General features: G+C 43.8%; 1 protein-coding gene across 3 annotated transcripts; it reads left to right on the forward strand.

The window, feature by feature from the left end:
* The first annotated feature begins 784 nt into the window (after positions 1 to 784).
* On the forward strand, positions 785 to 23533 carry UPF1 (UPF1 RNA helicase and ATPase). 3 transcript variants are annotated; one of them, XM_054181677.1, is made up of 24 exons: positions 785 to 1160; positions 7442 to 7584; positions 7999 to 8088; positions 8651 to 8818; positions 9683 to 9863; positions 9958 to 10119; positions 10785 to 10869; positions 11045 to 11143; positions 11322 to 11439; positions 12289 to 12448; positions 12570 to 12688; positions 12968 to 13132; positions 13363 to 13477; positions 13673 to 13816; positions 14231 to 14444; positions 14668 to 14785; positions 16364 to 16520; positions 17531 to 17673; positions 18381 to 18555; positions 19090 to 19171; positions 19694 to 19855; positions 20205 to 20422; positions 20894 to 21016; positions 21133 to 23533. In XM_054181677.1, exons 1-23 carry the CDS (start codon positions 936 to 938, stop codon positions 21011 to 21013), a joined length of 3363 nt encoding a protein of 1120 aa, XP_054037652.1. In that variant the 5' UTR covers positions 785 to 935; the 3' UTR covers positions 21014 to 21016; positions 21133 to 23533. The 3 variants fall into 3 exon arrangements, with proteins under 3 accessions (XP_054037652.1, XP_054037653.1, XP_054037654.1); XM_054181678.1 differs by having other exon boundaries at positions 11331 to 11439; XM_054181679.1 differs by lacking the exon at positions 20894 to 21016.
* Positions 23534 to 24858: the final 1325 nt, after the last annotated feature.

A 24858-nucleotide genomic window follows, 5' to 3' on the forward strand; every position in this document is an offset into this window, starting at 1 on the left:
TCCAGGCTCACAGCAGGCACAAGGAGACAAAGGGCCCCACGTTGCCTGCTCAGGGACAACCTCCACCTCATCTCCCCTCACAGGAACCCGGTACCACCACAGGGCCCATCCACCACCTCAGAGGCTGCAGCCTCCACAGGGCCCATCCACCACCACAGCCCCACAACGCACCAGCGCCCACAACCACGACGGCCCCCACCATCGCCTCCACAAGGATCAACAGCCACCCCAGCCCATCTCTTCCCCACGACTGCCCCAGGGCCCTTCGCCACGACAAGTGCCAACCCCCGCCTCAGGGCCGGGCCGCCACCGCCTCCACAGCCCGCCCTTCTCCTCATCTCGAGGGCCTATTGGCTGGTGGAGCCGTCAGTCAGAGGCAGGTCCCGCCCCTCCCCGTGAGGGGGTGTCGGTGAGGAGGGAGCGCGCCCCCCCCCCCCTCGCCCCGCCCGCTAGGTGTCTCGCGCGGCGCCTTCCCCTTCGCGCCTTCCGCCGGGAGCTCCGCCCCCTCGCCTTGCCCTCCCCAGGTGTGTGCGTGCTACGTCACTCCTCCCACGCGCACGGGGCGTGCTGGCGTCGGCGGCGTCGTCCTCCCTGCGCTCCGCGTCACCGCTCCTGGCCTGGCGCGCGGCAGCGGCAGCCGGACGGTCGGTCCCGCTCGCAGCGCCCCGGGGCTCGCTCCTCCGCCGGCCCCCGCCCGCCGCCTCGGCCGCCACCCTCCGCCGTTGGGCCCCCCCGGCCGCGTGGGGACCGCCCGAGCCGGGCGGCGGAAGAGCCCGTTGGTAGCCGGCTGGGGCGCGCGCGGCCTGCTGCCCGCGGCGGAGCCCGCCGCTCGCGTAACGCGGCGCCCGGGCTCCCCGAGGTGAGGCCCGGCCGGCGCCGGGGGAGAGAGAGGCGGGGCGGGTAGGGAAGCGCCGCTTCTCCTGGCCGCCGCCGCCATGAGCGTGGAGGCGTACGGCCCCAGCTCGCAGACCCTCACCTTCCTGGACACCGAGGAGGCCGAGCTGCTCGGTGCCGACACGCAGGGCTCCGAGTTCGAGTTCACCGACTTCACTCTCCCCAGCCAGACCCAGACCCCGCCCGGGCCCGGGCAGGCGGGGCCGGGACAGGGCCAAGGGCCTCCCGGAGCGGGACAGGGACCGCCGGGACCGATCGAAGCGCAGGTGAGTCCGCGGCCGGAGCGGGGGGGTGTTAGGGGGGGGGTCGGGGCGTCTCCGCCACCGGGGCGGGGGGGGGGGGGGTCCGGAAGGGGCGGGCGGGCCCGGCCGTGGGGCCGGCGAGGGGAAGCCCTGGGCGGGTTGCGGGGTTGGGCGCTCTGCCCCGGGCAGACGGGGAAGTGGAAACCGCGTGTGGCTGCCCCGGTGGAGGAGGAGGCGGCCGGCGGGACCGCTCGCTGTCGGCGCAGGGGGACGGGCCTGGCAGCCGGGCGTTCGGCTTCTGCCCTGGAAACGCCGGGCAGGGGATAAAACTGGCGGCCGGTTGTCGGCTGGTGAAGCCGGCGGAGTGCGCGGCTGGGTCGTGACGCTGGCGACGCGTTTCGGTGCGATGTTCAAGTAAATCGGAAACGCGGCTGGATGTCATTTCAGTTTCTTTTCCTCTTTAAAACAAATACGACTATAGATAGTACTCGGTTATCAAAAGTGAAGTACTTTGAAAATTCAGCATTACTTGCTTTAATTTCTTTCTAGAACTAAAAGCAAAATATGCTTTTAATTTATTATTTAAATTTTTTTCCCACCTCTTCTGCTGCACGGTTGCTAGGCTGGTTTGTGTTGGGTTTGTATGGGAGTGACAGCTGATAATGGCCTGAGTTACAAGTTCAGAGGTCTGGTTCCTCATAGCTTAAAAACAGGTGATTTTTTTAATACAGCTTGTTGATGGTTGGTACATAAATGACAATTAAATTGTATTTATTTAACGATTCGCAAAAGAGGGAACTAACTAGGGTTACATGCTCATAAGTGAAGGAGTGTTGCAAATCAAGATAGTACCTGTCGCTATTCTACATCTAGACTGTGTCTGTAGTTAAAAAAAAAAACAACCCGAAGAACTTTTCCATGTTTTTTTAAGAAGTCAAACTGTACTCCATGTAAAGATCATGGAATATTTTGCTAAGTTTCATTACATTTAGATAAATACTCCTGTAGTCCCATTATCAACAACTGAACATTTGTAAACTATCCACATTTTAAAGGATGAGTTTAAAGAGGAGTTGAAATGCTTTAGATAAGTTCTTAATCCTGAACCAAACGTAGTTTGAATGGGCTTGATTTTTTCCTTTTACTTGCAAAACACCATGTGTCAGGGTCTGTAAAAAATAGAGCTGTGGAAACAGAAGTGGCAAACTGAAAAACAGGCCAGTGTGTTCAGGCGCTGGGAATCGACAGGTGTGCAGTGCAGGGCTGAAGGTGGTGTTATCCTGTCCGAGCTGTATCGGGTTTATCCCAGGACAAATGGAATGACTTTCTTGTGCTGGAAAGTGCTCAGCCTGGGCGGAGCTGCTGTGTGGGGACTTGCTCCGGGTTCCTGTGTTTACAAGAGAATTAGAGACTTGACCCCATGGGCTGTTTGTTTATTTTCTGTTTGCTTATAGCTTTCGAATTTGGGTTTGGTTGACTATCCAGTTCGAGCATTGACCTATCAGAGTTATTGAGTAAAAGTAGTAAACTCATGTCTGTGTCCGGTCAAACGATACATTAATTGATTAAAAAGACAGTTTTAGTAAAATCTTAGTGTGTAAAGCTTTAAAGGGTTGTGATTGTTCCAGTACTCCTGGTAGAGAATATGTGTCCAGAAGAAGAAAAACCACCCCAAAATAAGCCTCATAAGCTAAAAGACCAGACGAGAGGATTAATTTGTCTTTTTTTGTCTAAACATGTTTGAAAAACCTTTGAAGTAAAAAGAAAAAAAAGGATCTGGAGAGCACATACAGGTACTAGTATGTCTTTAAGCAACTGTCCTGGCAAGAAGGAAGGGTTTGGTTTTTTATTTTTTTAAACCAACTAATGTTTATGATGTTTCTGCAAACTCTTGCGGTCATCCTGATGTTCATTTTGACACTAGAAATGTCGGGTTTTTGGGGGGGAGAGGGAATGGACCTATTGCAAGAAGAACTTTCAGAAGTGTAGTAAGTAGAGTGTCCTGAGCTGAAGTACAGCAAAGCCCAAATCCCTGGATCTGTTTAGACTTGTACGTCTCAACGGTCTCATGAGTGATAAGATCAGAAATTATGTGGTTTTTAAAGATTCTGGGGAAAATCTTGCTGCCTCCAACAAATAATTTATACTTGTTACATCTTTTGGCAGGGGATGTACTAAATAATAACTTCTAAGGCCCCAAAATTGATCACATACATTTTGCTTAATTAAATGTTGTCACTGTGATTATAATTAAAGCTACTTGAATAAATAATTTTCATTTGGAGTTGATAAACACTGGAGGTGTATACTTTTACTCTGTTGCTTCATAGTTTTAGTGTCCCAGTGTTTAAAAAGATTAGTTGAGCAAGACAGAGCGCCTAATTTCTTAAGAAAATGTGATTTATTTAGCCACTCTGTAAGAGCTTCCTTTCTCAATGTATACTTAACTAATAGGTTAAGAGGAGGATGTTGTAATTGATTAGTGTCCAATTGACAAAAGATAGGGAGAGGTTAGTAGTGCATAAGCAGTGTTTACTGTTTTCTCTTTAGAAAACTATTATTTCCATATAATTAAAATCAAACATAGATTATTTTTTTATAAACATTTTAAGACAAATTCTGATTTGTCTTATTTTTTCGTTCTTCCAGGCAAGGAATTAGGTATGATGGTAGGAGCAGTCACATGCTCAAGGAGTTGTGATGGACAAGGCACATGGTGTTAATGTGTTAGCGAAGCTGTTTGGGTCAGTGGTTGAAGGAGGCTGGGTCAGTTATTAGATTTTTGGTCTGGACTATGGGGGCTGGATTTAATTTCCAGTTGTAACGAGGACTTTTTGTCATAGCAAAATGACTTGCTCCTTATTGCTCAGGTCCCCCTTTGGAAATACAGCTTATTCCAGGCTGCTTTGGAGGTGGTGTGGGGGTGAATGCTCTCAGGAATGTTCCCTTCCTTGTTTTGAGGGGGAAGGTAAATCAGTATAAGAGATTATAATAAGTAATTAGTCTATAGTTTTAATGTAAAGAACCTACAAACAGCTGGGTAATCCATGCAAGTCCAAAAGTGTGTATTTTTTTCTAAAGCATGAAGGGGAAAATTACCTGAATGGGGGCAGTGTGACTGGGTATCCTGCAGTTACAGGGTTGAGGTGCATTGCTATGAGTGATTGGACTGCAGCCTTGTAACAAGAGTACTTGTCTAGCACAATTCCTACTTAACTGCAATTATTTTTCTTGTTACAGCTTGAAATGTACCACTTTAAAGTAGAATTGCATTAAATGGGTATGGCTGTGTTCACCTGTGGATCAGCTGCTGGTGTGGGTGGGGTGTGTTAGCCAGAAGCCCTGGGAGAAATTGAGATGGTAATATTCTGTTACCGCTCATTTGGGGACACATGGTCAGAAGAAGCCACTATGTAAATTACATCATCTGGTTTGCTTTTCTGTAACTCAGTTCCCTGGATCTTTACTGTTGTCTCTCAACCAGTATTTTGGAGGCCACAAAAGGAGAGAGGGAGGGAGGGACCAGTACCTCGGTGATAGTTTCGGAGCGTTCAGATTGCTGTAGCTGTTAAACTTGCTGTGCCAGAAGTTTCAGTCAACACTTTTAAAAGAGAGAAGCCCCCCCTCCCCCTGTGTACAACAGCGGATGGTGCCAGATTTTTAATAATATGCACATAGGCTAACATCACAGGAGGTTTTAGAACAATGGTTGAGTCACTTCCTCATTGTGTGCCTGCCAAGGGCTCGTACTCGCTGCTGGATGTTCATAGTAACAGGTGACATCATTCCTGCCTGACGCTCGGAAAGGGCAGGAGCTCCCTGGGGTGTGACAACACCATCACCTGGTGCAGAACTACAAAGAGCTTGCAGTTTCTTGTCTTTCTGCCTTAAAAAAAAAAAAAGCTTTACAATTTTATTGGTGTTTGGCAAGCCAATTTTTTATGAGCACCCCAAAAAAAATATTGGTTAAACTTGTCAGCTGCTGTGTATAGTAATGTGTTATGGCTCTGTGGAATAACTGATAGAAATGCACCTGTGAATGCTTGGTATTCCTGCTTTGGAGAATTTCAGATTAACTTAAGGCTTTGGAATTCCACCTGTTCGGTCAATAAGTTATCTTCGTGTTTTGTAAAATGGCACTGTCTGTTTAAAATGGATATTTATCTTCAAACATCTGTGGAGATGCTATTACACAGTGAGCTGATCGGATTTGGGTTCATCATACTAATGGGTTGTTGCATGCTGCTGCAGTTTCTTTTGTGTTTTCCTTTTTCCCCTCTGCTTCTTTTGCACATTCTATACTACCGGTTCCTCTTGGCTGATCTTTCTATTAAAAGCCAGTACTTGGAGGTAACATCAATAAAAAGCCATACCATTTAGACTGTGTTTTGCAAACGCACCTCATTTCATTTGAAGATAATGAAATGGAGCTTGTGCCATTGAGTCCAGTTCCTTTCTGCTGAGGGCAGATGTGAAGTGGCTTACATTTATTTTTTAAATTTAACTCTTGCAATTGGCTGTTAAATTTTAATGTGCAATACTGAAACAAGCTGGTGTGGAATCTAAATGAGACTTTCAGAGAAGTAAGCTTGTTTTGATTTGCTTATCAGTTACAGCTTTAAAATGCTACAGCAAGTATTTTTATCAAATTTATTTTAATAAAGATTTAGTGTTCTCACAGTGGACAGCTTTCTCATCTCTTGTCAGAGAATTAAGTTACAGATACCAGATAAATTGCATTAAATGTCTAAGAGCAAAAGCTATTAAAACAGTGTATTGATAGACAAAGGCGATTTTTATGCTCCTATTTATTAGCTAGGTGAAACTTTCAGAAATAAATCTCATCTTGTCTAACCCAATACCTTTAGAAACATTGGGGGTTTTAATACATCTGATGATTTTGCTGTGATAGGGGAACCTACCTCGCAGCCCTCACTTGGGTGTTTTATTAATATTGTGCTAATCGTTGCAGGCACTGTGGTGGTCCCTTTCCCACCTTTTTCCACTCAAAGTTAACGTGGGTTATGGTATGCTTATCTCTTGCCAGGTTTTAGTGAGATCTTGGCTAAACAAGTCAAAAGAATCAAGTGGATGAGTGAATAGAGTTTTGGGGGGTGTGAGGTTCTAGCCATCTTGGGGGCTTTTAGCAGCATTTTGTTAATAAGCTGCTGAATCTCCCCATGGCTGGTAGTCTGGAGAGATGCAGCAGTGGCACGAAACCAGAACACCTGTGGGGCCCAAGGGGCAATGGCTGCTCTAGCCATGCCAGAATATGATTTGTGACATTCACACCTATCGATGCTCCTTCCTGTATTGTTCTCAGTATTGCCAAAAAGGAGTTATTTTTAACATCAGTAGGACTGGGTGTGTAAAAGCTGCTGACGCAGCACCAAATGTTGCAGAACTTCATGGTTCTGGCAGTTTGTGTATCGTCAGAGGAAGGAGAGCACACCTGTGTTGTATGTGCTGTGTTGGCATGCCTGAGCTCTGTGTTGCCCTGAAAACTTGAGCTGCATTACTAGTTTTGGTGGGCTTTTGCAGTTTCTTGGATAATTTAGGCCTTTTCTTTTTAAAGGAAATCATATCGTAGCTAAAACAAATTTGAAGTAACACAACAGTGAGTGTCGTACCTGATGTATTTTGCAGGAATGTTTGATTCAGTGTGTAGTATGGTCAGTACATCTTGAACAAGTGATACTGCCTGGAGAGTTAGACACTCTGCTGAAAAACTGTCTTTGTTACTTCTTGCACTATTTCAATATATTTTTTATGAGGCTTATATGAGAACATATTTCTTGATTACCTGTTGTCTGTTGTCCAAGTGTCATGAAGTTGTGCTTCTGATATCCTGGGGGAGTGGGGGGAACGTTGATTTGGTGGCTACAGAACAGCAGAAATAAAAATAGGTGGCGAAAGTCCTATACAATAAAGATCCCATTTTCAGGTAGATTCCTGGAGTAAAATGAAGGATGAAAAGACAACATTTGACCCTGCTGGAACTGTGTAAATGGAATTTTGTGTGTTGTGTAAGACTTTGCTTTTCTGCAGATTACATTTTTCCACAATCTCCTGTTACTAACTTTTTTCTACTATCAGTTGGAGTTTAAATAATCCTTTAAAATAGGAGTTACTGAAGCAAGTATTGATTCTATAGCTGGTGTGTTTCCACTCTTACCAGCATTTTTCTTTCGAGATTTTTTCTAAATTAAACACAAGTTTTTGCTTTGAGGAGTAAGGATTACTGTCCTTGGCTCTGTGTTTTGGATGATGGCTTGTATAGTTTAAGCACTAAGCTTGTGTTTCAGGTTAATGGACCTGATGGCATTCTGCAAAACGGAGCTGTGGATGATAACGTGGCTAAAACCAGCCAGCTTCTGGCAGAGTTGAATTTTGAAGAAGATGAAGAAGATACCTATTACACAAAGGATCTTCCTGTGCATGCTTGCAGGTAAGACCTAATCTTTGCCACGGGTTTATTATTTCCAGAGGGCAGGAGCACTTTGTGCAAGTGAAAGGTGTACGCTTAGAGGATTTTTGGAATTTGAGAGCAACTTCCTTGGTGACAGCCATGTACTGGTAGGAAGATAGTGCCCTCTGGTGAGCTCTTGTGTGAGCTGCCACGGCCAGGAGGTCTTTGAGCTTCCTTGAGGAATAGACCGTTACGCTAGCCGAGGGACAGTAATGGTGGGAAGTGTTAAAATGCTTAAGTTTAGCTCGTGTTTGATGCTTTCACCAACTCTTGTGTTCCCTAATTTTCACTTCCCCTTGTTTTTGTATGCTACTAGGTAGTTTAAATCTTGTATTTCAATTTTCCTATAAGCAAGTACCCAACCACTTTCTATTTTTTCATTTTTAATTCCAGTTACTGTGGTATCCATGACCCTGCTTGCGTGGTTTACTGTAACACCAGCAAAAAGTGGTTCTGTAATGGGCGTGGAAATACATCTGGCAGGTAAATGGTCAAATGATGGAAATAACGATGACAATCTTGTTTTAGAGTGTGTTTGTTTTGAAGTAGTATGATCGCTGTGACTTGCATTTTGGTGATAATCCAAGTCTAGTGACTTAATTGTGAACCTCCAGCCTCCTCTTTAGCATTTCTGCTGTTACCAACTTAGACTTTGATCTCAGCAAAACTTGAATCGCTTCTGTGAAGTCAACTTGCTGCATCTTCCCCCATCCTGTGTTCTTGCAAAGCACAGTAGAACTGATGCTCTTGACCGGTGGAGCTTTGGGAAGCTTCTTTCAATTATCAGTAACATAAAGAAACCTTTTTATGCATTTCCTGTTCTTTCACACTCATCTACCTTAAAGCATTCATGCACTGAGAAACCGTTGAAGCTGTGTTAGCAGTGTCTTTGCTTGGATAAGAAGAGCAAGATCTTGACAATATCTGCCACAGTGTAAACAGATTTTGTTTGTGTCTTTTAATAACTAAGTTGATGTATCAGGTTGGGACTAAAACTGGTTTTTCCTATTAACTTCATATAAACGTATGTCCTCTCTGGTTTCAGCCACATTGTTAATCATCTGGTGAGAGCGAAGTGCAAAGAGGTGACTCTCCATAAAGATGGACCTCTAGGAGAGACCGTCTTGGAATGTTATAACTGTGGATGTCGTAATGTGTTTCTCCTTGGCTTTATTCCAGCTAAGGCAGACTCTGTTGTCGTTTTGCTGTGCAGGTGAGAGAATGCCTTTATTGCCATGTTTGTGGCAAGTCTGTTGCATAACCTTATTTCTAAAAGGCAATGCTTGCTTTCCTTCTTGTACCAAAATACATCGTATCCTCTAATTTGCCACCATTTTTCCTTTATTGTGTAGATTTCATGAATTGTGTACAAGTAGGTAACGCTATAAGGGGACATTCTGTTATGCTGGGCAAATGTCTTAGGTCTATAGCAAAGTATTTCTCCCAAAGGAAGTGGTACTTAATGGAAGAAAGGTGGTTTTCCCCTTTGTTAAATTGTGATTTTCAGATTTGAAAGAGTAACAGATCAGTTCAGGAAGTTACTCTGGAGCCCTACTGGAGTAGTGACTCTATTACACAGTTTGTTTTTCTGCCAGCTTCTAGAATCGTTTGAAGATAACAGTAAACCAGAAATTGTTCTCTGATGGGTTCAATCAAAAATCATGATTTTATAATCTTATGTATTATTAAATGCTGTCACTTGCCATGTATTTGATGGTAGAAAGCTGTGTTTCTGTGCTATGAGTTCTATTTGTTTAAACAATAGATGGGAAGTAGTCCCAAGTGTTTTCTGATATGTTATATGTGTGTGTAATCTTAATGGACTGTAACCACTTTCAAAGGTGAGTGTCACATTTAATATTTTAGATGCTGAAATTTTCAGTTCTAGAAATGTGCAAGAAATGCTGCTTATGATACTGAGCCTTGCCAATGTTACAGGAACTAGGGTTGTTTTCTTTTTTTCCTTTTAAGTGAGATGCTTGAGTTGTCTTAAGAGCGTGATAAACCTACACTTCACAGGTAGACTTTTCTTACACTTGTCTAATTTAATAATTTTTTCAATATTTTGGTTGTGCAGGCAGCCATGTGCCAGTCAGAGCAGTTTAAAGGATATTAATTGGGACAGTTCACAGTGGCAGCCTCTCATCCAAGATCGCTGTTTCCTTTCATGGCTGGTAAAGATTCCATCTGAACAGGAACAGTTGAGAGCACGTCAGATTACAGCTCAACAGATTAACAAACTGGAAGAACTTTGGAAGGTATGTGCTGCTTTTCAAATACTGCTTATTTTGCCAAGTGCTAACTTTGTGTTTTTATGAAGGAGGGACAAAATCTTTCTGCTTTAAATTCTAGGAAAATCCATCTGCAACCCTTGAGGACTTGGAAAAGCCTGGAGTTGATGAAGAACCACAGCATGTCCTGCTTAGATATGAAGATGCTTATCAATACCAGAATATATTTGGTCCTCTGGTCAAGCTTGAGGCAGACTATGACAAGAAACTCAAGGAGTCTCAGGTAATGTGCTAGAAATGTGCCTGTTTGAGGGGGCTTCTGACCAGTTCTCTGGTATCAAACACGTGATCGCTGTTAACAGCACAGAAGGAAAGCTCAAGTGAAATAAATGTCTTTTACACTACTATTACATTACAGTAATTACAGTAGTAATGGAGATGTATGATAACAGCAAGAGGAAAGATGAATCCTCAAACTGAAGTTTTAAAAAGAGCTTGACGCACTTGAACTTGCCTCTTTTCTGTGTTCAAAGTTTATCTTTCCAAGAACCATGTTCTATTGTAGAACTGTGCAATTTGGTCACCTTCTTCTAAATTATCCTCATAACCTGCAGTTACCTCTGTCAAGTTTCCAGTCAAACTTGAGTTATATGAGGTCATGCAAGCACTTGGTGAATGCTTTAAAAGTTGGGGGGGGGGGAGAATAACGCAGGTGGCGATTAGGACTTTGTTTCTCATTAGCTGAGTAACTCTTGTAGAACAGAATTACGTTCTGCAGATGGCGTGGACTGAGTCCATAAGAATAAATATGAGTATTTGTCTATATTGTGACACTAGAACAGCAAGTTTTGTACTTCTCCACTATTTGGAAGTATAGGACAGTGAGGATGGTAGTAGTTGGCAAACAGCTCTTTAAGAACATAATAGATGCCTCTTCTTTACCATTAGACCCAAGATAACATCACAGTCAGATGGGACCTGGGCTTGAACAAGAAAAGAATTGCTTATTTCACTTTGCCAAAGACTGACTCAGGTAATGACAGCTTGATTGTATGTTTTCCCTGTTTTTTCTTATGCCTGGTGAATCACATCAGTGTTTAAAGAGCCGTGATGATCTGGCCTGGGATATAAGACAGTACTATAAGCTTTTTGTGTTGGGGGGGTTCATTGGGGAATATTGTGAGAGCATTTTTTTCCTTCCTTTGTAGATATGCGTCTTATGCAAGGAGATGAGATCTGCTTGAGGTACAAAGGAGACCTGGCCCCTTTATGGAAAGGAATCGGTCATGTTATCAAAGTTCCTGATAGTATCCTTTACTTCGTGAGCCTTCGGAAAGGCTTAATTGAAGGTGGAAGTCTGAGAAGTCAGTGAATATGTACAAAAGTAATTTTGAGATCATTTAGATTTGTTACGGGGATCTGCTACAAAAAAAAAATCGGGAAAAATAAAATTCAAATTTTTGCTATAGATTACTACTTAACGAGGTTCTACAGATTATGGTGATGAGATAGCCATTGAGCTGAGGAGCAGCGTTGGAGCGCCTGTGGAAGTTACTCATAACTTCCAAGTGGATTTTGTGTGGAAGTCTACTTCATTTGACAGGTATTGAGAAAGCACTTCAAAACTTGGCAGATAACGGGTGCAGTTGGTGTATATATTTACCTTCAGTGGGAATTCTTGAACAAGAAAAGATGTGTTGTTTCATGACACTAGCAGTCGGAAATCCGAGTATGCCAAATGTATGGAGTCTGTGAACACGACTTCTGCTTCACAGAGCAACAGGCCTAATTAGTAGAAATGGAATTAGTCTGCCATCAAACTGTTACTTTTTCTTGCTTTGAAGGCATGCTTAAGATTTGTTGCAAATACATCAAGATAGTACCTAAACCAAAGGGGGGGAAATTTACCTTATGTTTAGTAATACCTGGAATGCAAGAAGAAAACTGGTTTGTAGTTCAGCTTCCTAAACACTGCTCTGTCATGAAGTGCTCGCTTGATATTGGCCCTCCTAAACTTTGAATCACTTCAACCAGCTGACATTTTAAGGCGTTTGAATCAGCTGTGGGGTCAGAAGGCTTCAGACATGTCTCTGCTGTATTTTGTAAGATAGGAGTTTGTTTATTATCTTGGATGAGATATACTGAGTACAAATTTTCTTCAGATCTTGCACCTAAAATTGCCGTTGCAGAATCTGACAAAGGCTGGTGTTTCTCTACAGATTTTTCGGGTTATAATACTTTGTAATATTCACATGGGGAAAAACAAAACAACAAGATCTGTGTTCTCAGAGTCTAATTTTTGTCTGTTAATTCTGTTAGTAAGTGCTCTACTTGTTCTCTCTTCCCAAGGTATACTCCAATTTGTACCTGATGTCTGATTAACCTATGTAGAACACTTGTGGAGATTTGAGGTCATACTGATATATTCTTTCCTATCCTTCCCTCATTTCAGGATGCAGAGTGCTTTAAAAACATTCGCTGTGGATGAGACTTCAGTGTCTGGGTACATCTATCACAAACTGTTAGGTCATGAGGTAGAAGATGTAATTATTAAATGCCAGTTGCCAAAGCGCTTTACAGCACAAGGACTTCCTGATCTCAACCATTCTCAGGTAACCTCATCTCCTTTTTACTACATGCAAAGCATATGATAAAGGATTTATGAATAGAGGTTGAACAACCTTGTAACTTCCTACGCATTGAATGCTAAATAGCAATAATTTTTTTTAATAGGTTTATGCTGTGAAGACTGTCCTGCAGCGTCCTCTGAGCCTTATTCAGGGTCCCCCTGGTACCGGAAAAACAGTGACATCAGCCACAATCGTCTATCATCTGGCTAGACAGGGCAATGGGTAAGGACTATTCTCTCTAAATCTTTGTGTGAGGTTACTTTGTTAATGATCAAAAAACCAATTTGATTTTAAAAATCAAAATAACTTGTATCATTGAACTAAAAAGGTTCTCCAGAATTATATCTTTCTGGGAAGACTTGTGCTTATTTCAGAAAATATTCTTCCCCAGCATATTTTTAGGGGATATGGGTTGTAACACGTGTTTTTTATTACAAGTCTAGTGGAAAAAAGTTTACAGTTCACCGAGACTTACTTTTTTTCTTAATTTTTTTTTTCAAGGCCTGTGTTAGTGTGTGCTCCGAGTAATATAGCTGTAGATCAGTTGACTGAGAAGATCCATCAAACTGGACTGAAAGTGGTTCGTCTGTGTGCTAAAAGTCGTGAGGCAATCGACTCTCCTGTGTCCTTCTTGGCATTGCATAACCAGATCAGAAACATGGATAGGTAAGAAATGTTTGAGGGGGGCAGGGGAACAAAAAAACCCCAAACAACAACTTAAGTGTTGTGGTGGACACAACTAACTGGGTAACGATGACAACATGTATTGGCTTGATGTGATAACTTTTTTTGGTTCTATACACGTCATGTTTAGTTTTACAAATGAGTTCCATTGTAATCCTACCAAATTGTTAGTTGGGCTATAACGCAAAAACTTCTTTTTTTTTTTTTTGTAGCATGCCAGAACTTCAGAAACTGCAGCAGCTTAAAGATGAAACTGGAGAACTGTCATCTGCTGATGAGAAACGTTACCGTGCGCTGAAACGAACAGCAGAGCGTGAATTGCTTATGGTAAGGTTCCATTGGTTCTAGCAGCTTAAATAACTGCCGCCTTCCACTTGAGGCTTAGTCGCAACTTGCTGGTGGAGATCAGAGTGCGATTTATCTTTTGGGGGGATTCCTAGAATGGTATTGAGTACTCTTCTCTGTGGAAATATTGTCTGTTGGTATTCTACTTCATTAATTTTGGTTGTATTTCTGTCTCAGAATGCAGATGTGATCTGTTGCACGTGTGTGGGAGCTGGTGATCCAAGACTTGCAAAAATGCAGTTCCGCTCCATTCTGATCGATGAAAGCACACAGGCTACTGAGCCAGAGTGCATGGTGCCAGTTGTCCTGGGAGCAAAACAGGTGGGAACCATTGCATTTCATTAGAGAAAGAGTTTATAAATAGAGGAAGTAGCATTAAGCAGTAATGCTCACAGTGTAGGCACGTGAATGTTCCTCTCATGGAAGACGCTTCCATAATACGGATCTAAATGACTTTATTTTGCGTTAGTCCTGTTAGTTTTCTGTTTCCACGGCATGATCTTTGCCTAGAACACGTTGGTCCTGTTGGAACAATCTGGAGACCGCATAAGATTTTATTTGAAAAAGATCAGCTGAGAAGCTAGCTGATACTAAAGGTTTATAAGCCTTAAATTAGATCTGAAGCTTATTACCAAGTCAGACTGATTAGTTCCTGCTATGTTTTATAGTAAGATAAGGCTGTTGTTTCTAGCTAGTTTCAGAAAGTAAAAACTCTACAAACTTCCTTTTCCACAGCTTATTCTTGTGGGTGACCACTGCCAGCTTGGTCCTGTTGTGATGTGTAAAAAGGCTGCGAAGGCTGGTCTGTCCCAGTCCCTCTTCGAGAGGCTCGTGGTGCTGGGCATTCGTCCCATCCGCCTGCAAGTGCAGTACCGCATGCACCCCGCGCTCAGCGCTTTTCCATCCAACATCTTCTACGAGGGTTCGCTCCAGAATGGTGTTACTGCAGGTAGGCGAGAATGGTACTCCTGCAAATTACTTTCTTTTCCGTTCATTAAGGATCAAAGGAAGGACTCTTTCATCTAGAGGAGTTTCTTAATACATTCGCTTAAAAAGAGAATTGCCACTGCACTTAAAGTTTTGAGTCTTCAAGGTGCTGTGATAGGAAGGTGAGTGTTCTTGCTAGTAAAGCAGCACTAACTTTTTCTACTTGCTGTTTTTGTGCTCTTCAGCGGATCGTGTGAAAAAGGGTTTTGATTTCCAGTGGCCACAGCCAGATAAGCCGATGTTTTTCTATGTTACACAAGGACAGGAAGAAATTGCCAGCTCAGGCACTTCTTACTTGAACAGGTAAACAAAACGCACAGACAGAAGCTTACTTAAAAATACTTTGTCCCAGTGTATCTCAAATATAATGAATCTGTTAATAATCTTGTGCTGTCCCTTGGAGACAGTCACAATTAATGAAGTCAAGGGAAAGTGCAGCATACAGTTCCTGCTACAGATGAAATACCTAGGCATTTCTCTGTCCTTCAGAATCTCCGCAACAAAACTCGTAGTATTCCATATTCACCTTGACTTGTGGTCCCTTGCTGCGCGAATAAAGGCGTAACAGCTAAAATAAGGGCTTGTGTTCTCGAATAAGAGTTACTTTCTGTGAAGGTGGTATCTGTACTTCAAATGACCCAGCCCACAGACCTCAAATGTATGGTGTGCTGGGACACAGTACGTCAGCGCTGCTGATTCTTACGTTCTGCAGTAGTTCTTATCAATTAATAAAACATTGTTTCGTATTAACAGCTGTGACTGAAATGGCTTGTGTGCTTTTCTTAATAAAAGCTGCCATCAAGGATAGTAGGGGCTGAGCTGCATTTCCGAGGTGATTTGCCTTAGACTCCCCGTACAGTAAATGAAGAGAAAAAGGCATCTCCAGCGGGAGCAGTTCAGATTTTAAGTGGGTTTGAATTGTTCTGTGGAGGTGTGTGTTTTCCTTCACTGGTAATGTGAGGAGCTTGGGACAATTACGTTCCTAAAATGTGGGGAGAATTTGCGCCAGCAAGTAAACTAAATGCACTTGCAGCAGGAAATGCTTGATCAAGTCGCATTTTGAAGCCAGAATTCCGGTAGCTCCTGAAGCAGAGTTCTAAATCCTAGGCTTTAATGCTTTTTTCTGTCCCTTTTTTCTGCACGTCCCAGCTTCTTTTTCAGAGCGAGCTTAAAACACTTCGCTCCTCTTGGTTGTATGTGTGTGTTCATGTCTCTGGAAGGGAAGCCAGACTAACTTATGAAAAATATCTGCTGTGATATTTTTAATCTCTGTCTGTTTCATGAACAGCATGTGCAAGACTGCTGAATGCAGTGAGCCAAATTGTGCGCAAACAAATGGCACAATAGTTGGCTGGCAGGGAGCTTGGCATTAAAAACATTCTATATTTAAAACTTTAAGATAAAGCAACTGAAATATCTGTTTGCACAGCAGGCTGGAACGTTTTTAGTGAACTCATTCAAAGTACATGTGTACATTTAACTCTGCTAAGAAGATCTGTTTCAGAATGATGGCCACCATGAATTTTGCTGTTCCAGAAAGCCTTGTTGTGTAGTTTTGAGAAGGTGGAGGTGTTTATTAAGGAGAAGTTTCTGTGTCATTCTGAGACTTCTTTTGAGATGTTGGCTTTTGTCTTTATTCCTCTGTCTGAAAAAATCCATGCATAGCCTAAGTCAAGAGGTGATACGGTGATGAATGTGCCTGCAAAGCTTAAGCCAAATTAATCGGAGTGCTGGAGCAGCACGGGGTAAAACTGATCTTTTTCTTGAAGTAGCCTTTCTGACAAAAGGCTAGCACAGCGTACATGTTCAAGTTTTTTAGACCTCAACTTGTAAAAAGTTAATGTCTTGATTCTCCTTCGAGAAATGTATCTCTCTTTCTAGGACGGAAGCAGCCAATGTGGAGAAGATCACTACAAAGCTATTGAAAGCTGGTGCCAAACCAGATCAGATTGGCATTATTACTCCATATGAAGGTCAAAGATCCTATCTGGTCCAGTACATGCAGTTCAGTGGTTCCTTGCATACAAAGCTCTACCAGGTACGGAATCATTGCGCAAATGAGAACACTTGGATGCAGAGAACGTAGAAATGTCAGATATTGTGAAATTTCAAAATATTTTCATTTTTCGTCCGGCTTCTTCGGCGTCAGTCTGTGTTTGTTCTTTAGTAGTTTTTGAGTTTTTCACTTGATTCTGGTTAAAATAGACCAGGGAGGAGAGTTTAGGAGGAATCAAATGCCAGTACGCGTCAGGGGAGCAGTTGGCCAGATAAAGGAGAAGGCCTTGTTAAGGTCTCTGGTGAAAGGAGGGCTTCAGTGAGTCCATCCTCTGAGGACTCATTGAGGTGCAGAAGGGGGAGGTCATTAGTGCTTCAGCTGTGGAAAAGCTTCAGGCAGCTTGTGTCTTAGATAAAAGCATCAAGCCAAGGGACGTGCAGGAAACCAAGCTCCATAAATTCTGATGGTCATACTATTTATTTGCTTGGGAATATGTCCTCCCATCAGTGGAACTCCTCTACCAAACATTAAAATTTGTTGCTATAAACAAGGTGGTTGTATGTTTAATATAGTCTGTTTTGCAATATTGAGAACTTGGTCAGTGTTTTCACTGAAGGAAAACGTGGTGGAAATACTTCTACTTCGGCCAGGAATGATCTGTCCCTCTGATTCAGGTTTCTTGGTAGCTGGGAGCAGCAGTGCTAATTTGGAGCTGTCTTACTACGAGGTTTTGGAATAGTCAGAAGTCTTTTTGGCAGCATACCTAGCAAAGGGATGCTTTCCGTAATGCAAATGCCAGTTTTGGGGAAATACGAGAACCCTAAAGCAGTGAACATAAAAGTAATTTGTCCTAAATTGAGACTGTCTGTTCTTCTTTAGGGAGACTATTTAATGACCAGTGGAATTACCAAGTCATTAGTCATTACAAAAATAACATTTTTGTCAAATGATGGGAACTGCTAGCACACAGCCAATGCGTTTTGTAATGCCTGTTGGTAGCAGAACTGTTTTGCACTGTGCTTCCGTGATTTACACGTTTTCCTCTGCTTCAGGAAGTGGAAATTGCAAGTGTGGATGCCTTCCAGGGACGGGAGAAGGACTTTATTATCCTTTCTTGCGTGAGGGCCAACGAACACCAAGGAATAGGGTTTCTGAATGACCCCAGGCGTCTTAATGTAGCTCTTACAAGAGCAAGGTAAAGTAAAATTGGGCAAACTTTTATCTATTCTAGAGAACTAATTAGGTCTGCTAAAGCATCGATAGAGTCCGTTGAACAAAAGGTCTGTGTTTGTGGGAGGCAGGCCCATTCCCCACCTTGTTTAAGGGAGCCTGAATGATTTCTACATTCCCTACGATTTACCAAGAGCAATCTGAACCTAATCAGTGCTGCCATTTGGCATCAGTAGTTTGTAGAAGCTGCCACGAGGTTCCCCTTTGTTTGCAGGACAGAATTCTTCCCTTCATCTGTTTCTTTATCCCTTCCAGCAACCGATTTTTACCACTTTGCTTCTCTTAAAATGGATTTGATTACAGAGAAGGGTAACGAGGAGTCGGTACTATGTTGGTTGGCTTCCTTGGCTTCTGCCAGTTTTTAACCAAACGGTGTGGATGGTTGGGTGTGCTGATGTGTTTGGCAATCCTGCAGAAGGAAGCTTGTGATTATTGAGAAACTGGCTGCAGCAATCTCCTTCCAAATGTTTTGTCATACTACAGAAATCATCTGCTGTAAACAAAACAATTGCATCAGGGTCTCCTACACCTACCACCATGAGCTTCTATTAGGTGCCTGGATTTACTGGAGAAGAGGTTGGCTTTGAGGCTGTTCCGACATTAATATGTAACGTGGCTTTGTTTTTACTCAAGAGTTAATTTTACTTTCTCTGTTTGTCTGCTGTTGTCCAGGTACGGAGTAATTATTGTTGGGAACCCAAAAGCGCTGTCTAAACAACCACTTTGGAATCACCTGCTGAATTACTACAAGGAGCAGAAGGTTCTGGTGGAGGGGCCACTGAATAACCTCCGGGAAAGCCTCATGCAGTTCAGCAAGCCCCGGAAACTCGTCAATACCATCAACCCAGTAAGTTGACCTCTCTTCTCTCTCAGATGTTTGTGGCGTGAAGCAATTGGGGGTTGATTGATCAATTGTAAATGGATGGAATAAAGAGTCACCCACGTAGCCTCACACACCCAGGACTTTGTATTTTTGTTGGATCATGCTGCATTAGCTAGGCAAGTAGGTCACTTCAGCTGTTTCTAAGTTGAGCATTTGTAAGAAAGCCTCTTTGGTGCATTTTTTGCTCTTTATTTAAGAGGGGTTAACTTCTGAGGTGAATGAAACATCAAGTAACTGTTTTGTGTAGCAATGGCGAGCTCATTAGGCATGTGCACTTAATGGGATTGTACTTAGTCATGATTGTACTTTGTCATGATGTAGTTGAAATGATAATTGGATGCATTTTGTGTATTAGAACTAGTTAACTTTCTTCAGCGCTTGTAAAGTGTGCATTATCTGTGAAGTTTTACTGGATTCTTACCCAAAATAACTTGCACTGAAGTTGCAGCGTGAAGTTTTCTATGCAAAGGCTTTGTCTAACTCCTACAATGCTTTCAGGGTGCCCGTTTCATGACTACTGCCATGTATGATGCGCGTGAGGCAATTATTCCAGGATCTGTCTATGACCGGAGCAGTCAAGGTAAAGGAAGCTATCAAAATTAACACCTTCATAGACTCTTGGGTTTTCTCCCCAACTAGTCCGTGGGGTATAGTAACTTACAGACTTCAAACTTTTAAATTTTGAAGAGACACTACAGAAGAATATGGAATTTAAGAACTGAAAACGTTCATGACGTGCCTGGATTTTGCTGTTTGTGTATAGAAGCCCCAGCAGTCTAACTTGATGTCTGCACAGCAAGTGGAAAAATGAGGGGGGGAGGGCGATATAAGTGTTTCAGGAATCTTGGCTGGTGCTGTAGAAGAGTAACTGTAGGGACGAGCGTGTGTTAGGTGGGTCTCAGAAATTTTCAAGTGTGGAATAAATGGTGAACTAGGAATATTGGTGGTTCCTGGCAGTGGTAGGCTTGTCCTTTCAATTTCTAGTTCTGACTTACCCTGCTCACAAGTCCCCCCTATTACTCTTAAAAGCAAGAATGAGTTGATTTTTTTAAAAAATATTTGGCGTGTCTGAAATTATCGTGGCTTTTCTTCCCTTCCCCAGGGCGCCCATCCAACATGTACTTCCAAACCCATGACCAGATCGGGATGATTAGCGCTGGCCCCAGCCATGTCACTGCTATGAACATTCCTATCCCTTTCAACCTTGTGATGCCACCGATGCCACCACCGGGATACTTTGGCCAGGCTAATGGACCAGCCGCAGGTACGGGGGCTAGAGTGAAATGGTGTAAAAAGAACACTTTTCAGGTCTCAAATGGGAGAATGGTTTATGCTGCTCCTGCAGCAGTGCTGGTGAGAGTAGGTGATGATGTGCTTCGGTAATAAATCTCCGCTGCATGGAGTACAAGCACAGCAGCACCGCAGCCTCCAGCGCGGGTCCCTTTGCCACGTGTACGCTGGTGGTTCTGCCTTTTGATTTCTCTGCACCTGCTACGTTTAGTACATATAAAACGTTGCCTCTTGCGAGCGATCAGGTCTTTATAGAAAGTTAATTCTCACATATTTGCCTGTGTGAGACTTCTCACTGTTGGTTGGGATAAATGCTTTTCCAGGACGTGGGGCGCCCAAAGGAAAGACTGGTCGTGGTGGGCGCCAGAAAAATCGTTTTGGGATTCCTGGAACTAGTCAGTCAAACCTTCCAAACAGTCAAGCGAGCCAAGATGTGGTGTCCCAGCCTTTCTCCCAGGGTCCACTGACTCAGGGGTATATCTCCATGAGTCAGCCATCGCAGATGAGTCAGCCTGGGCTCTCCCAACCAGAACTATCACAGGTAAGCGCAGCTTGACGTACAGCCTGCTCTCTTTTCTGGGTTTTACGTCGGTGGTCTGTGTGCATGCACATCCTTGTTTCCTAGTACTGAGGAAAATGGAAACTAAAACCATTTTTCAGTGACTCAGCCACCGCGTTTCATATTCCTCCACTTGGCTGACTTTCTGAGTACGCTGGGGCATAAAAGTGGAACGCTGCATGTATAGACTTCAACTCGAGCCGTAACTTTGAACTGCTTGCCTGTTCAACAGCCAGCTGTCACAAAAACCTTTGTATTTGTGGAAATTCTGCAGCAAAGAGTAGATTTAAAAAAAAAACCAACCAACAAACCACAACCAAACGAAAGAAATCCCCAGCAAAACGCCACCTTTCAGACTTTATCGTTAAGCTTGGCTGCCAGGTATTCTGCTTTGTAAGGGAGCACTTGAGCTTGATGACGAGTTAGAGGCCTAACACCCCCTTTCATTTTCAGGACAGTTACCTTGGTGATGAGTTTAAATCTCAGATTGACGTGGCGCTGTCACAGGACTCTACTTACCAGGGTGAACGTGCATATCAACATGGTGGAGTGACGGGACTGTCACAGTATTAGAGTGTAAGGCACCTGAGGTTCACTCCTCTGCTTCTTACTCCCTTTAAGTTCACAAACAACAGAGTGTTTATCTTAAGAGCGACATCCCTAATGCAGCTGTTCTGCTTTCTTGCTTTCAGGTTGAGGAAGAAGAGCTAAGCTTGTGTGGAGCTTAGTTCATCAGCATTTTATTCTGGGTAATAAAAAAAATAAAATAAAATGGATACCTGTTTTCCACTGCTAAAACTGAAGCACCACTGTGTGAGAGCAACAGGAGAAAGAAACCAACCAACGGAGAGGAGAGAGAGAAAGGAGCGCGCGAGAGAGCCCACTGCTAGCTCACTGAGACAAGGAGACTGACCGGAGAGGAGAGAGAGCACCGAAGGACTGGCTGGCGCCTCACTGGGAAGGCAACTCACCCTGAAATGAGTGGTCAGCTGAGTCCCTGCTCCCCCAGTCAAACAAGCTCGAGAGAAGGGCCTTAAGCAGGTTTCACTTCATTCCATACTTCTCTTTGCGAGCAGGGCATTACTTTTCAGAGCAGATGGGGAGAGGAAAACCCTCATCTCAGAGTTGTTCTCGTTTTAAAGGGGTACTATATTTTAGCAGTAACTGTTTACATTTTAGAAGCAGAGTATCTGAGAGAGAGAGAGAGTTCCTGACAAAGTGACAGCGAGCCAAGCAGAAATCCAGCGGAACGTAGCTGATGCTCAACTCTGAGATGCAGGTTTTGTTGTCCAACACTGGCTCTGAAATCCTAGTGTCATCGTGTCGCCCACATTCTGAACGGGTCTTTCGTGACAAGGTGGTTTTAAAGAGATTCTTTCAAAGGAGCACTGAATTTTTAGAAGTTTGTCTCTGAATTCTTAGTGGTGGACCTGGGAGATCCTTGTTCTGAGAAGCTTACAAAAAGTTTAAAACAAAACTAAATTAGAGCACCAACCTTGAGAACTTTCAGTGTGATTAAAAGTTGCAGCAATCAGCCTCTTCTTCCTACATTGGATAGCAGTTAGAGTGAAAGGAGCCTGCGCGCTCGAGCGGGAGGAGGGTTTCAAAGTGTTTTCTGTATGCTTTAATTGGCTACTGTCTGGACTCTACTCTGTGAAAAACAAGCCTTTCTGTAAGATGAACTTTGCGCTTGAAAGGGGATGGGTTCCTGAGCCCTTCGGCCCTGGAGGAAAAGATGCTAACAGGCCTGCTTTACTCGCTCCCTCAGATCTGGGGAAGAAGTAGTGGAACCTGGGGATTATATTGGTTTTGAAGTAAAGACTCTACGATGTTACCGAAGCAGGTTGGAAAAAATGGACAAAGCAGGCAGTTGTTGGAAGGTGGCCTCTGATAGCTGGGTATAATTAGAGATAATGGGTTAGGCTTTTGTGTGGCTTCTTCGGTGATTAACGCAGATAGCTGAAAGATTCAGGTGTTGCAAACCAGACCCGGAGCCTATTTTTCAGGTAGTGGACGCGGCTGTGCCATCGATGCTGGCTTGAGAAATAGCTGGAAGTCAAAACTGAAAACAGCACATAAGAGAAGCCATCCAATTTCTAAGTTGTACCCATGTCTTAAATAAGTCATATGGGAACACTGGGAGCGTTTTATTTCTGTCTAAACCTTTTTAGAAACAGGGCAGAGAATTTAAGATTCCTACAAGACCCATTTTGTATCAGATCCCTAAATTAGACTAACCTCTACCTCCTAATTGGCGAAGATCAGTAGAGTGTGATTCTCTAACCTAGGCGTTTTTAAAGTTTGAATTAAGTTAGCTTTATACTCAAAGGGCTCCAAGTGTTTCTAGTCTTTTTTTTGGGGGAACTCAAGATACCTCTCATATGAATGTACTTAAATGACGTAAAACCCACTTTTTTGTAACTGGGGGGGAAAAGCCCTTTCATTACTGTCCTTTCTGTAGATTGTTGACCCGCTTTCATAACCTGTATTTGCTGTAGTTTTTCAAGAGTGTCTCTCCCCCAGTGCAGACCTGGTGTAACGTACCCACGAGCCGTGAGGAGCGTTCACACAAAACACGGAACAGGTGTTCAAAATTTTCGTTCGGTCCTGCAGCGAACGTAGTTCGACAACTGCAAAAAGAAACTTTCCAGAAATGAAAACCATTCTTTTCTCACAAAAAGCCTCCAGAGTTTAGACTTCTAAAATGTGAAAGAATGGAGACACAGGCCACCTTCCTTCCTTGTAAGATGGACTGTTTTATTTATTAACATTGCCGAAGGGCTTTTTAATTTTTTTCCTTCTGTAGGCTGCGTAGTTGCATAGACTTTTCCGATAGGTTTAAGCTGTAACCCTGTGTGCAAGGCAATCCATTGAGTAACGTAACCCCCTCCTCTCCCCTCACCCCCTTAATTTCACCGACGGGAATGCTTGCCTCTGCTTTGTGCTGGTTTTTTCCTTTGTAGCAGTTACTCTGAGTTTTATAAATCCAGACATCAGTGCTAGCACGGTGTTACTCTTTTTTGATTTTTGTCTCAGTTTGTTTTAAACCTGTTTGTCATCAATAAAATATTAATAAACAGCTCTTGCATTCAAGGTGGCCTCTAACTTTCAATGGTGAAACCAGGCAACGTTCATTAAAACTTTAGTCTGATTGTATAAACTTCCACGTTTATTACTTTTTTTTTTTTAAACACAGACTAGTACAAAAGTGGGGGGTGTGCATAGCGTACAGGGGTAAGCAAATGAACTGTGCCATCTCCGTTAAACGTCCCTCCCTGCTCCCCTCCTCTGCCTCAGAGAGGACAAAGCCCCGGCGTGGTCTGTGCTGGGGCAGCTGCAGGAGTGACCAGAGGCTCATCCTAGAGGTGGCCAGTCCCGCGTGGAAGATCTCCTCCCTCCTGCTTCCCCTGAACGTGAAAGTGGCACTAACCCTCATCGCGGCCAAAAGCGAGACCTGGCTGCGGTTTGGGGCTGCCCTGGGGGGGCTCAGCGTCTGCTGAAATGCTCCTTAGAGCTACTCCAGGGCTGTCACCCACCTCCTTCCACCTCACCGGCCCTCTGCGTGCGGGTGGGGTGATGGAGGGGGGACAGTGACCCTCCATCGCGCTGGAGAACCAGGTCCGTGGCCTGCTGTACCCCCTGCACCGTAAATGGAGTCTGCCACAGCACCAGCACTAACACACCAATACTTCAAGGTTTTTCTTAATGCTGCTCATCTTAAATTCAAAAGAAATGGCTCCTGCTTGCTTTAGTGAAGTCCTACTCTAAGCCCTTAAAACATTTACGTGCTTGAAATGGGTTGCAGCAGAGCTCCTCTTCATCTGCTGGTGCGCAGCGGGGCCGCCCCGGAGCGCTCTGCTCCGCGGTGCTGTCAAGAACCCCAACTGGATGCGAAAATGTTAGTGCAGGACCCAGCTAAAGCACTGACAGTCCCCGAGTCGTGGTGTTCAGCGACACAGTTCAGTGGTGTCAGCACAAACGCGGCCCCGGGGGCCAGGAAGGTGTTTTCTCTGCAGTGGTTAAACCTCTAGCGCTTCCCCGGAGGGAGAAAGCCCAGCGTTGCCTGGGAATACTTCATCAGACCATGAAGACAATACGACATTGGTACAAAAAAAAAAAAAAAAAACAAAAAAACCAACAACAAAAAATAATCTATGCTAGGGTGTCAGGTTCACAGTTAAAAACAACCACAAAAAATTCAAGTCTAACTCGGATTCCTTTTCTGTCCTCCCCTTGCCCCCCAAAAAAAAGCAGAGCTGCAGGTGTGTCAGGAACATTTAACATGGGCCAGAACCCGACACGGGGAAGGGCTCAGCGGCTTCAAACCTCCAGCTGCCGAGAGACGGCGCAGCCCGGAACAGCAGCGGCTCCTCCATGGGCTGCTCAGCCCCGACTGCAAAGCTGGGCCCGTGCTGGGC

This window comes from Rissa tridactyla, chromosome 22 (assembly GCF_028500815.1).
Source record: "Rissa tridactyla isolate bRisTri1 chromosome 22, bRisTri1.patW.cur.20221130, whole genome shotgun sequence".
Taxonomy (NCBI): domain Eukaryota; kingdom Metazoa; phylum Chordata; class Aves; order Charadriiformes; family Laridae; genus Rissa; species Rissa tridactyla.

Bases quoted from the DNA above. Each gene is read 5' to 3' on its own strand.
- UPF1 (XM_054181677.1), top strand. From the start codon at position 936: ATGAGCGTGGAGGCGTACGGCCCCAGCTCGCAGACCCTCACCTTCCTG. The intron at 1,161-7,441 runs GTGAGTCCGCGG...CTTGTGTTTCAG, and splicing joins CGGGACCGATCGAAGCGCAG to GTTAATGGACCTGATGGCAT. The intron at 9,864-9,957 runs GTATGTGCTGCT...TTTAAATTCTAG, and splicing joins AACTGGAAGAACTTTGGAAG to GAAAATCCATCTGCAACCCT.